Source organism: Miscanthus floridulus, chromosome 12, assembly GCF_019320115.1.
Source record: "Miscanthus floridulus cultivar M001 chromosome 12, ASM1932011v1, whole genome shotgun sequence".
Lineage (NCBI taxonomy): Eukaryota > Viridiplantae > Streptophyta > Magnoliopsida > Poales > Poaceae > Miscanthus > Miscanthus floridulus.
The window spans coordinates 61926237-61939109 of record NC_089591.1 but is presented as its reverse complement, the minus strand read 5'-3'; the positions used below and the strand labels follow the sequence as shown (position 1 = coordinate 61939109).

The window sequence follows — 12873 nt, the reverse complement described above, 5'->3', positions numbered from 1 at the left end:
AGATACGGTCGCAGATATGCAAAGATCTGCATACCTCCGACCGTATCTGTTTCGGACGGGAGACGCCTAACTGGGTTACGCGACCTATGACATGATACGAATAGAGGGGTTATACCTAAGGTGCCGGTGAGGTCAGGCTAGCAGGGTAGTGTTGAGTCGGTGCAGTGGCGAGGCAACGTGGTGCAGGCAGACCCGCAACGCCCACGAAGATGACCGGGGTCCTCTGGTCCCCTCCGATGGATCCTCTGCAATATAAAAAGGCAACAGGTTAGTATTTGTTAAAAAATTTGGCAGCACCTCCCCTACACGGTGAGGTTTCCATAACCATCAAAAAAGAACGGCACGAAGGCCGACATTCACAACGGCACGAAGGCCGACAACGACAACGGCACGAAGGCCCTCATATCGACATACAGCACGAAGGCCCACACAACCACATACGGCACGAAGGCCAATTACAAGAGTTTTACCTAGTGTTGCGACGGAGTCGGGCGTCGCAGTGCGAGGTTCAGTTTCTTCTCCGACGAGGTCGAGGGCGTCGGAGTACTCCTCTCCCCCTTCCTTTCTCTCTTCTCCGCTTCTCCTCCTCCTCCTCTCCTTCCTCTTCTTCTCCTTCTCTCCTTTTCCTCTTCTTCTCCTTTTCTTCCCCTTCCTCCTTCTCCTCTTTTTCTTCTCTTCTTCCTCCTAATTCACCTCTGCCTCCTCCCCTCCAACACCAGCCGACGACCAGGCCGAGCTGAGGGCTGGCCTCGGGGTGGCGGTGGGGACGGGGCGGCCGGTGGGGGCCGACGTGGGGGCAGGAGGGCCAGCACGAGGGAGGAGGGCCGGCCGGGCATGGGGCGACCGCCGATGGAGCCGGGGTGGCGCAAGGGGCCACCGGTGGGGGCCGGCGTGGGGGCAGGAGGGTTGGTTGGGCGCATGGCGGCCGCCGGTGGAGCCGGGGTGGCGCAGGGGGGCGCCGGTGGGGGCCGGCGTGGGGGCAGGAGGGTCGGCACGGGGGGAGGAGGGCCGGCCAGGCGCGGGAGGCCGTCGGTGGTGGCTGGCGCGGGAGGAGGAGGGCCGGCCGGGCGCGGGGCGGCCGCCGGTGGAGCCGGGGCGGCCGGGCGCAGATACAGGGGCCACCGGTGGTGGTGGCTAGGGTGGAAGAGGAGGGCCGGCGTGGGGGTGGGGCGACCGCCGGTGGGAGCTGAGGTCCAGGGAGGGGTGGCCAGGCGCGGGGCCGGCGGGCGGCGAGGTTGACGGCGGCGGGGGTGCGGAACCGAGCGCGGGCGCGGGCCGGAGGGAAAAAGATAGGATTTTGGGCCGACCCCGGGTTTTTAGGTTTTGGGCCTTTGCCGAAGGCCCAGATCCAAGGCCCTCGGCAAAGATGTTTTTATTTTTTTTAAAAAAAATTCTTTGCCGAGTGCCCCTGGCCCAGCACTCGGCAAAGACAGTCGTTGCCGAGTGCCAAGCTGGCACTCGGCAAATTTTCAATTTTTTTTTTGTTTTTTTGACCCCAAATTTTTTGTTGGGCCCGCCTACATTGTTTACAACTTCATGTTCAAATTTGGTGCTTTTTCTAGTTTTTTTGTTATATTTGGTTGATTAATTTGATTATGTTGATTTTTTATATATAATTCAAATTTGAACTGCAAGTGCATGGAATATTGTAATCTAGTGCTTCGAAAAATGTTATTCATGGTATTTGGTGTATGTTGAGTCTCTATCCACGAACTCGCATCAAATTTCGCGCATCTTCTTCACGTAACATGACGAGCCACTTGCAGGAAAAGTGTTTTAAAATTATATAAAGTGCATACGACTGGGTTTTATGCGTCTGACGTCGCAACTTGCTCGAAACATTCTCAATTTTTTACCACAGCCTACACATGCGATAACATGACACCTCGACAAGTTTCGTGATCTTCGGACTTCGTATACACTTTATATAATTTTAAAACATTTTTCCTGCAAGTGGCTCGTCATGTTACATGAAGAAGATACGCGAAATTTGATGCGAGTTCGTGGATAGAAACTCAACATACACCAAATACCATGAATAACATTTTTCGAAGCACTAGATTACAATATTCCATGCACTTGCAGGTCAAATTTGAATTATATATAAAAAAATCAACATAATCAAATTAATCAACCAAATATAACAAAAAAAACTAGAAAAAGCACCAAATTTGAACATGAAGTTGTAAACAATGTAGGCGGGCCCAACAAAAAATTTGGGGTCAAAAAACAAAAAAAAATGAAAATTTGTCGAGTGCCAGCTTGAAGACTGTCTTTGCCGAGTGCTGGGCCAGGAGCACTCGGCAAAGAATTTTTTAAATTTTTTTTTTCAAAAACGGTTAAAAAGTCTTTGCCGAGGGCCTAACGGTGATGCCCTCAGCAAAAATTGACGGCAGGGGATGGACGTCGTGTCAGGCGGTTTACCGAGGGCCGGCCTAGCCCTCGGCAAAGAATTATTGTTGTCGTGTGCTTGTCTTTGCCGAGAGTCTGGCCCTCAACAAAGAGTCTTTGCCGAGGGCTGTTCTTTGCCGAAGGCTAGGCCCTCGGCAAAGACTCTTTGAGTGCTCGAGCATTTTCCCTCGGCAAAGATGCTCTGTCCGGTAGTGGTCGGTAGTTAAAAGCGCTTTAATTTGTTTAATCCCTTGTCCCTCATCCGTGCCCTATTTATCTATCCATAATAAGGAGGTCCGCTTTTATAATGGCCGCGCTTGCGCTCAACAAGCTAGGCCATCACCAATCATTACTACCTCGGCCGAGTTATATTAGTAACATGGATCACGCTGCGCAATCACGGAAACACCGAGTGCGCCAGGAGTGTTAGATTCCACCCGCCAGCGCACGCAAATAACAGCGCCTCCAGCCTCCTTTTTATTCTAACTTTGATTGGGCAATGATCAACGTACAGCTAGTAGCCTATGATTAAGTTAAGAGAGAACTGGCCGTAACAGTAACGGTATCAGGGATTAATGATGCCATGGCTTGGCTGGCAGCCAGAATGCGATCCAGTTGCGTGCGCCACGTACGCACGCCAACCTTGAAGCGCGGTGTTGTTGATGCTTTAGTGTAGACCATTAGTTTCTTGAGCTGTACCCTCTCGTGATTTGATTTGAGCAAGTAGCGTATGTTACAAGATGCATGTGGGCTGCCTAACGGGTGTGCTCCTCCTGATATTTTTATGTACCTTTTTTTTTTTTGGCATATACGACCATTAAATTGGACCTCCTCTATCATGGATACCATGGATTGAAAAATGTACGTTATGTAAAACACACACACATATAAAGGTAACACGTATACAAGTGGCGGATGCTTGCGACGCATCACTAATTCGTCACTAAGGTCAGTCTCAGTTGAAGGTTTTACCTCCTGGTTTTCGAGACGTGAAACTTAATATGAAACAGGTCTCTCTCTCAGTGCACAGTTTTATGGGTTATTTTAGCCTTTCATGGATCCCACCAATATCTCTCTCGTTTCTCTCTCTTCCTCGCCGCTGACCGCGAGCGTCTCCTCCACGATCTCCTGGCCTGCGCACGTCGCCGCTAGCCTTCTCTTGCTGCTTCCCTTCCAAAGGATAGATAGATGGAGTCAGTATAGTGGTGGTGCGTGCCATATTTATCCTAAATATTTTCAATATATACCATCCCCACCACCGTAAATATATTAGGTTCTCTGTCTTTTGGATTGGGACAGACAGAGTACTTGAGAGCCTTGTCATATGTGGTTCTAAGCCTACCACCATGTATGAACTTTTATTTAGCCTTGCCAACTGTTGTGGGCTCTAATTAATGAATATTTTTTCATATATATAGCTGATGTCATATGTATGAACTTCTATTTAGCTTTGTCAGCTGATGTGAGCACTGACCTTAACTATTTGTTGTCGCATTGCAGGTTCGAGGTCCTGAGCTTCTGAACGAAGGAGAGGAGTTCGGCTAAGTTCAGAGATAGCATTTTGGTCAGTTCTTGTGGCTCCTCTTGCTTGCTTGTGCAGTATTTGCACATTCTTCCCACTCCCATGAAAGATAAGGTATTTGATTGAGTATGATAGGTTGCCACAGCTTCATGTAGCGCATGTCTGCTAGCTAGGTTTAGGGAAAACTAATTCTTGAATATTTTTATATTGCACCAGTCATGTTCCTTAATGGCATGTTTATTGAGAGATAATAGTTATGTATTGTCTAAGTCTTATTATTTCATACTAACAATAAGACCGGCCACCAATGGTGCATGTCATTTTATTTTGTTGATTTAAGGAGAAAAGAAAATTGGTTTTGAAACTGAATTCGTTTGCATTTTGTTGTTACATCCTTAGTCTGACTAAAATTACCCACCTTAAACTTCCTCATCTCCTTTTTGTATCATTTTCAGTTTAATGACAGCATACAACAGCCAAAAAGATGTCATGGCTCTTTAATCATTGAAATAGCACATGTATGTACTCTGCTTGGCTCTTTAATCATTGAAATATATATGTGTTTTTTTAGTTTAGGTTCTCCTGGCATCTTTGTTTTTCAGTTCCAACTTTTAATCTTATTATTTTCTTCCTTGTTTCTTGATTCATCCATTAGACTGCAACATCCAAATCTGCTATCCTGTTTATTTTTTTTATTCTAATGTCAAGCTTTATTTTTTTATCCGAATCATGATTTTTTTTTATCCTATTGTCGCGTGAATGAGTACATGCATAGAATAGTGGTTCCTCTTTTTAGGTCCTGCATTTCTTACATAGTACATTTTCATTGCTTTCTAGCGTTGTTTTAATTGGAGAACCTTAACGTATTTGTTTATTTCTTTTTATATGTGCTTTCCAAAGCCTGGTGCAATCATGCCATTAGGGAGTTGCTTATGTTTCTTGTCCCTTGCAGATTTTCCTCATTTTGATGTGGAGCTTTCTTACGGATCTCAGGGCTCTAGGTCCTATAGTGGTCAATGACTCGGCCAGTGCCCAGTGCTTTCTTAGGGATCTAATTTATGTCATTATTGGCTAACTGCTAGAATAGTGGTCTATTTTTTGTTGCTATATACAGATGTATTATTGTGCCGTGCACAAATGTTTATCAGTGGTTTAACAAATATAATGCTTGGGCTGACATCTCATATCCTATTTCAAGTATGGAGTGAAGTGGTTCGATCTAATATATTTTTGCACATGTCATACGAATTTTGATGTAATACAACCCTTCGATATTGGCATTTAGTGTTTCAGGACACGTGAAAATAGCTTCAGGGTTAGTTAATAATCTTGGTAGATTGAAGGATTGTTAGAACTTCCCTATCTGAGACAGCTCAAATATCTATGCACATGATACTATTTTTAAATCCGGCCAGCAATGGATTGTTTTACTACTCTTTGAAATGATACTTATATAATGGACTCTGTGAATTGAACTCTAGCTATGCTATGTTTCAGAAATCCTGCCTTACACTATGACTATAACTTGCCTTCTTGCAGATTGAAGAGATGATATACCTGGACTCTGTGAATTGAACTCTATGTCAGTGACCATAATGGTGAAATGGAAAGCCATGCCTTCCAGTTTCATGTTGTTTTACATATTGGTTACGGAGTAGTGTAAACTTAAGTGCCAAGATGGATTAGTTACTTCATATCGATTCTTAAGACGTATACATATCGACAATCCTTATTAGCTTATATGTTTGTATACATACTTGTAACGTTCACTTAGGTAGAAATCCTCAGTACCAACACCTTATCACCTTATGCTGTTGTGCTTGTGGTATATATATATATATATATATATATATATATATATATATATATATATATATATATATATATATATATATATATATATATATATATATATATATAGGGAGATTCAGTAGCCGGGTACAAAATAAGTAATTCTGTAGCCACCTTCATTTACGATAATTTTATATACTAATTTACGATAGTTGGGTTACTATAACACATGGGGATATTTACACATGGGGAGATATATATATATATATATATATATATATATATATATATATATATATATATATATATATAACTACTACCCTGTAGCTGGCTATAAAATAACTTATTCTGTAGCCACTTTGAGTTACGATAATTACTATGTTAATTTACGAGATTATATTAACTCCTTACTAAGTGATTTACTATAACGTTATGGTAAATATCTCCGTGTGTTATAGTAACCCAACTATCGTAAATATATATTGATATTATCGTAAATTAGTATATAAAATTATCGTAAATGGAGGTGGCTACAGAATAACTTATTTTGTAGCTAGCTACTGAATATACTGTCCATATATATATATATATATATATATATATATATATTTGTGTGTGTGTTCTGATCGAATTTGAATTATAAATTTGATTTTTTTTAACGGAAAAATATATTGTAGAGGCGGTTCTAGACTGAACCGTCCCTATAAACAGGTATTATAGGGGCGGCTGGTATTACGGCCACCCCTACAAATCGATTTATAGGGACGGCTGTAAGGGCAGTCTGGGAACCGTCCCTATAAATACATGATTTATAGAGACGATATAGTAGAGGCAACAGACCGAGCCACTTTTACATAGCCTCACCAGCCACCCCATTTCTGTAGTAATGTTTTACCGTATTATTAGTCTATATTACCGGAACCACCTGGTGCGGTAGCTGTACACTACACGCCCCCTGGGTGCAGATACGTACATATCAAGTGCGTGTATACATATACAAAAGGTACTGTAGATTTTTCTGGGTAATAATAAGTTTGTAGAGCTGGCTTGTCCGGATACAGGCAGAAGTGCGCGCACACAAATAAACGAGAAATTGACCGCTTTGCCCCACGCACCATTGCATGGGCCTACAAGGACGGGCCGGCCCACACCAACCACGTTGTACTGCCGCGTCCACCTCATCGCAACCGTCCGCTTCAGCTGGGACCCATGGGCATTAGGGCGCTCGTCTCCCTCTGCCGTTTGAAGACGTTACCCTCCAGCCTCGCGACGCCGGCGCCGGCTCTAGAAACAGGAGACGCAGACGCCCCCCATCCTGGCTCTAGAAACGGCTGTGGGCAGCCGTGTGCGTGTGTCGCCGTGACGATCGATCGACGAGGCTGTAGCTCTTGTAGACCTCGGCAGATACAGTTTGAGCAAGAAAGGAAATGGAGATACGCATATCTTGCCAGATTAATGATGAGCACATATTAATACACGCATGGAGGTTGAGTTAACGGAACAAGATGTGCAAAAAGCTGTGCTGTATATGATTGCATTCATGTTTGCTAATAGATAGGAGTATATTATAATTGACCATGCGCGCGAGCACGGCACCTGCTGAGAATCACCACATCTGAGAGGCTGAGATGTGGTGACGATCCTTGCTAGCCTGGAGAGAGTGGAGACCCACATATCTATCCACGCCAACCACACCAGCGGCGGTGGGCGGCGGCGCGGGTGGCGCCGGTAAATATATAGGAGGTAGTAGATAGATAGATATAAAGATGGATATACACGTACGCGGCCAGCAGCGGCGTTCATGCATGCATGAAGAAGTCAGAAGGCAAAGCAAGAATCTTTTCCCTCCACCAGTATATCTCCAGGGTCAGGGTCTATATAGCTCACGCAAGGATCTTTAATTGCTGGCCAGCGCGCGCGCAGTCACTCTATCTATCTCCACCACGGTCGTTGTACACGGGCTGCGTGACGACGGCGGCGCGGACCGGATAGATAGATAGAGCCATAGAGCCGTGGAGGAGGCCCGGCGGTACAGATGGGCATGGGCATGCAGAGCGGACGTGGGAGTGGGATGTGTCACGGCGTGCGGGCGCGCGGCCGCCTCAGCCCCACGCATGCATGCATGCAGCGCGTGAGGGGGCCGGCCGGGCGTGCATGCGCTGTGCTCCAACGGGGACGAGGGCGATGCATGTCAGCGCGGCCACGGCCCAGTTGTCCGCGCGTGCCCTCCCCACCACGGCACGGGGGCAAGGTATGCTGCGTCTCCTCCAGCCGTTCCGTTTCACTCACTCTAGCTACTACTGCGCAGCCCACAGCCCCACACCCTCCCTGTTTTGTCCGCATGCGTCCCGGTTCATCAATTTCGCCATATCTATCCAATGCATCACCATGGCCGTCCGGCCGGGCCCCAGGCTATAAAACGGCCGGCACCGCCCCGTAACACTAACAGGCTGTGAGTACCCGACGATCGCTCGATCTCCACTAGTGTCTACTACTGATCGGTTCCAGGCCTGCCTGCATATATACGATACGTACACGTACGCGTGGAGGGGCAGGATCCGATCGTGTAAACCGGCGGTCGATCCGATCGCTCGAGTGTGCAGAGGTCGTTGCTAGCTCTGGCGCCGTTGCGTTTCGTGCTGGGAGAAGGGAAGGGTGTCAGCAGATCGGGCAGGGGGTAGATGGAGATACACATGCGTACGACACGGCAGGACATGCGCCACCAGCCCTTCCTTCTGTAGGCGCCCTGCCTGCCCTCCCTTGCTCTCTCTCTCTCAGTCTCTCTCCATCGGCCGCCAGCCAGCCAGGGCGTCCTCTCCCTCTCCCTCTCCCGTCCCGTCCCTCCCCACACACACACTCGGCCGGTCCGGCCTCTTTGCTTGCTTGCTTCTTTCTTTCTCCCTCCTTCCCTTTGGACCCTTTCCAGTTGTCCACGCTACCATCTTTTTCACCACCCCTCCTCATCCTTCTCTCCTCCAACCCCGCCCGCTCTCCTTGCTGCCCTCCGGCCGGGCGCCCCCGCCCCGGCCCTTCCCTACTTGTACCAGCCCCTCTTTTCCAATTTCATCCTCTCCCTCCAAGTTCCACTATCCCTCTCTCTCGTCGCCCACACCACTCTCGCTCGGTGTGTGGGAGAGAGAGGAGGAGGAGAGGGAGCTAGGCTGGCATGGCTACAATTCAGTACTAGTAGGCCAAGCTAGGTAGGAGTACTCCCTCCCCAATTGCTACTTCTACTGAGTTGCCATCCCCTACTGCGCACTTCTACAAGTACTACGCAGCTAGCCAGCAGGGCGGCCATACTAATCCCTGCCTTCATCCCGAGGACCGCCGCGGCGGGGGTGCGCCCCATGCAGCAGCACCACCACCAGGGTGGTGGTGGCGGTGGCGGCTCACAGTTCGGGGCCCCGCCGCCGGACATGGGCCCCTTCTCGCCGACGGCGGCCGCCACCGGTGGTCCCATGCCGCTGAGCAGCAGGCCTCCGTCGGCGCAGCCGCAGCCGCAGCAACCGAGGACCAGCTACGAAGAATTTGCCGTGGTGTCCGGGGGCGGCGGCGGCGGCTTCGACGACGAGATGATGGGCAGCGGCAGCGGCGGCGGCGGCGGGTCGTCGGGCGCGTCCAGCAACCGGTGGCCGCGGGAGGAGACGCAGGCGCTCATCAGGATCCGGTCGGAGATGGACGCCACCTTCCGCGACGCGACGCTCAAAGGCCCCCTGTGGGAGGACGTCTCCAGGTAAAAGAAAGGAGTGAGAGGAGCGATAAACTCCAAACGCATTTGCAGTCCGGTTCAAGAAGCCTGTCTCCGGCATGATTTTTTCCCCTGCGGAAAGCGGCTAACGGTTTCGTGGAATTTAGCAGCCGCCCCACATGAAATGATGGATAATTATCCTGCGTCGTCGCTGCGCCCAATTCCCCCCTCGAATTTTGCTTCTCGATCTAATCAAATGCTTCTCGATTTCAGCGAGACTGGATGGAGGGGGGAAGAGAGAGAGAGAGAGAGAGAGAGAGAATTGGAAGGCAGGAGTAGTAGGTGTAGTAGGGTGAAGAATCTGGGCGCCTGGGGATCGTACCACGGTGTGGTGAGTGCCGACTGCAGGCAGCTGCTGCCGCCGATGCAGGCTGCAGTCTGCCACTGTTTTCTGCTTTCATGGCTCCAGTTTTTGGGAAAAGAAGGAAGGCAGCCTTCCTCTCCCATCCCAATGCGGCCTCCTTGCTTTCATCGCTCCAGTATTTTTTTCCTCATCATCGCTCCATTTTCCTTCATTCATTCACTAGTGCATCATCAGCTTCACATCCTCTCTGATCCCTAAAAAGACGAGATGGTCTGTGATTAACTATAATTCCATTCTGCAGCATATCCTCTTGCCTTCGGCCCGCTTTCGCTCCTCACTCCTCTTGCCTGTCCTTCCAAATTTCCAGTTCTTTCCGTCTCCTTGTCTCTTTCCTCCAGAGGCCTCTCGATGTGTTGTGCCACTGCGTTAGATGCTTCCTCCTGTAAACGCTGCCATCATTTAATTCTTCCTCCTCGCAGATTGCTCGAGTCTTTGGTTGCACGCAAGTAATGGCTGACCGGAACCTTGTGTCTTTGTCACTGCTGTGGCTTTCAGGAAGCTTGCCGACCTGGGGTACAAGAGAAGCGCCAAGAAGTGCAAGGAGAAGTTTGAGAACGTGCACAAGTACTACAAGCGCACCAAGGAAGGACGCGCCGGCAGGCAGGACGGCAAGAGCTACCGCTTCTTCGACGAACTGGAGGCGCTGCACGCAGCCGCGCCACAGCCGCCGCAGATGCAGCAGCAGCAGCAGCAGTTGCCACCAGCAAGCACCGCCCCGCCGTTGCACGCCTTCCCGTCGCCAGTATCCGCGCCGCCGCCGATGAGTTCAATGCCGCCGCCGCCGACGGGGCCGATGCAGCCAGCGCCCATATCGTCGGCGGCGCCGGCGGTGGTGCAGGTCCAGGCACCGGTGGAGCTGCCGCCCGGGGCCCACCAGCCCCTCAACCTGCAAGGCTTCAGCTTCTCTTCCATGTCGGACTCGGAGTCCGAAGACGAGTCCGAGGACGACGACATGACGGCGGAGACAGGCGGAAGCCAGGACCGCCTCGGCAAGCGGAAGCGCGGCGGCGGTGGCGGCGCCAGCGCCAGCGGCAGCAAGAAGATGATGACTTTCTTCGAGGGGCTCATGCAGCAGGTCGTCGACAGGCAGGAGGAAATGCAGCGGCGGTTCCTGGAGACCATGGAGAAGCGGGAGGCGGAGCGCACGGCTCGGGAGGAGGCGTGGCGCAGGCAGGAGGTCGCCCGCCTCAACCGCGAGCTGGAGCAGCTCGCCCAGGAGCGCGCCGCCGCGGCGTCCAGGGACGCCGCCATCGTCGCCTTCCTCCAGCGCATCGGTGGGCAGTCCGTGCAGCCCGCTACCGCCGTTGTCGTCCCAATGCCAGCACCGGTGCCAGTCCATACCCCGCCGCCGCCGAAACAACCTTCTCGTCAGCAGCAACCGCCGCCGCCTCCGTCGCCACAGACGACACCGCAGTCGATGCCAATCTCAGCCGCGCCGCTCCAGCAGCAACCGCCGCAACAGCAGCCCAAGGATACGTCGCAGCAGGACGCCGGCACGTCGCGCAGCGCGCGTCCGACCTGTGGCGCGTCACTCGAGCTGGTGCCCGCCGTCGCGGAGCATCACGTCGATTCCGAGCTAGGAGGAGGGGATGGAGGGGCGGCGTCGTCATCACGGTGGCCTAAGACGGAGGTGCACGCGCTCATCCAGCTGCGCATGGACCTGGACATGCGCTACCCGGAGACAGGTCCCAAGGGTCCGCTCTGGGAGGAGATTTCGTCCGGGATGCGGCGGCTGGGATACAACCGGAGCTCGAAGCGGTGCAAGGAGAAGTGGGAGAACATCAACAAGTACTACAAGAAGGTGAAGGAGAGCAACAAGAAGCGGCCCGAGGACTCCAAGACCTGCCCGTACTTCCACCAGCTCGATGCCATCTACAGCAGGAAACACCACCGCAGCGGCGCAGCCGCTGCGGCACCGTCCAACGCCGCCGCCGCTCCTCCTCCTCCCGCCTACCCAGATCAACTGAACCCGAGCCGGCAGGAGATAGAGGGGAAGAACATCAACGACGACAAGAGGAACAACGGTGGATCAGGCGGAGGCACGCAGATGCCAGCCAGCAATGGCGAGAAGACAGCGCCGACGATGCCGCCCGCCGCGTTCGACACCGACACCGGCATGAAGAAGGTAACGACACCGTGTGCTCCAACCTGTTTCTTTGTCCCCTTTGTCGCCGTTTCGTGCTCGTTAGACGCTGGCTGACCGGATATGTGCTTGCTGTGAAGCCAGAAGACATCGTCAGGGAGTTGAACGAGCAACAGCCTCGGGAGTTCACGACGGAGGACGAGACGGACAGCGACGACATGGGCGACGAGTACACCGACGACGGCGAGGAAGCCGAGGACGACGGCAAAATGCAGTACAGGATACAGTTCCAGAGGCCCGAACCCGGGCGGTACCAACACAGCACCAGCTCCGGCAGCGACGACTGCTGCGCCAGCGGTGCCGACCTCGGCTCCGACCAGCACCTTCATCGCCATGGTTCAATAGGCGCCCGTGCGCTCGCGTTGGCGGCGGCACCCCCTCTCAAACCGAACGTATATGCGTTCAAACCAAAAACCTGCGAGCATCACCATCACCGTCACCTGTCACCTCCTCCTCCTTTACCAGTCCACCAAGCACCATCATCAGTCCATCACCAACACCACACTGTTCTTGTTCATTCCTGTAATTCCCCCGTGCCATTTCATTATTTATTGATTTGTTTCGTGTATAATAAGAGCCCCATCCTTGCGGCCCCTTAACCGGAGGATGCAGAGTGGGGCTGCAGTGGTAGAGCAAAAAAAGGAAGAGTCAGTCCCCTCGGTAACTTATTTATAGGTCATCGTCGATCGCGTTAAACAAGAATTGTACATCGATGTAACAGTCAGTCCCTGATGTTTTCCTCTCTTTTTTTTACCCCCCCTCCCGGCGACGGCAGTATACAAGTTTGTATACGGGTATACAAGAATCATACAGTTCAAGCAACTTGGAGCTTGCAGAGGTGAAAAGGTGTTTTTGCCGTTGGGGATTACATTTTTTTTGCTTTTTTTTTTGCAGTGGATATAAATCATGTTACT

The 12873-nt window shown here is 51.1% G+C and overlaps 1 protein-coding gene, 1 long non-coding RNA gene and 1 pseudogene across 2 annotated transcripts; all 3 read left to right on the top strand.

Annotated features, from left to right (window-relative positions):
- Positions 1–849: 849 nt before the first annotated feature.
- On the top strand, positions 850–1239 carry LOC136495974 (uncharacterized). Its single transcript, XM_066491738.1, has one exon. It carries the CDS (start codon positions 850–852, stop codon positions 1237–1239), a length of 390 nt encoding a protein of 129 aa, XP_066347835.1.
- A 2647-nt stretch (positions 1240–3886) lies between these two features.
- LOC136495226 (uncharacterized) lies at positions 3887–5707 on the top strand. Its single transcript, XR_010768933.1, has 3 exons — positions 3887–3955; positions 4369–4431; positions 4866–5707. It is a non-coding gene; the product is annotated as an uncharacterized lncRNA (long non-coding RNA).
- Positions 5708–8564: 2857 nt separating this feature from the next.
- On the top strand, positions 8565–12449 carry LOC136496796 (trihelix transcription factor GTL1-like; annotated as a pseudogene).
- The last annotated feature ends 424 nt before the right edge of the window (positions 12450–12873 follow it).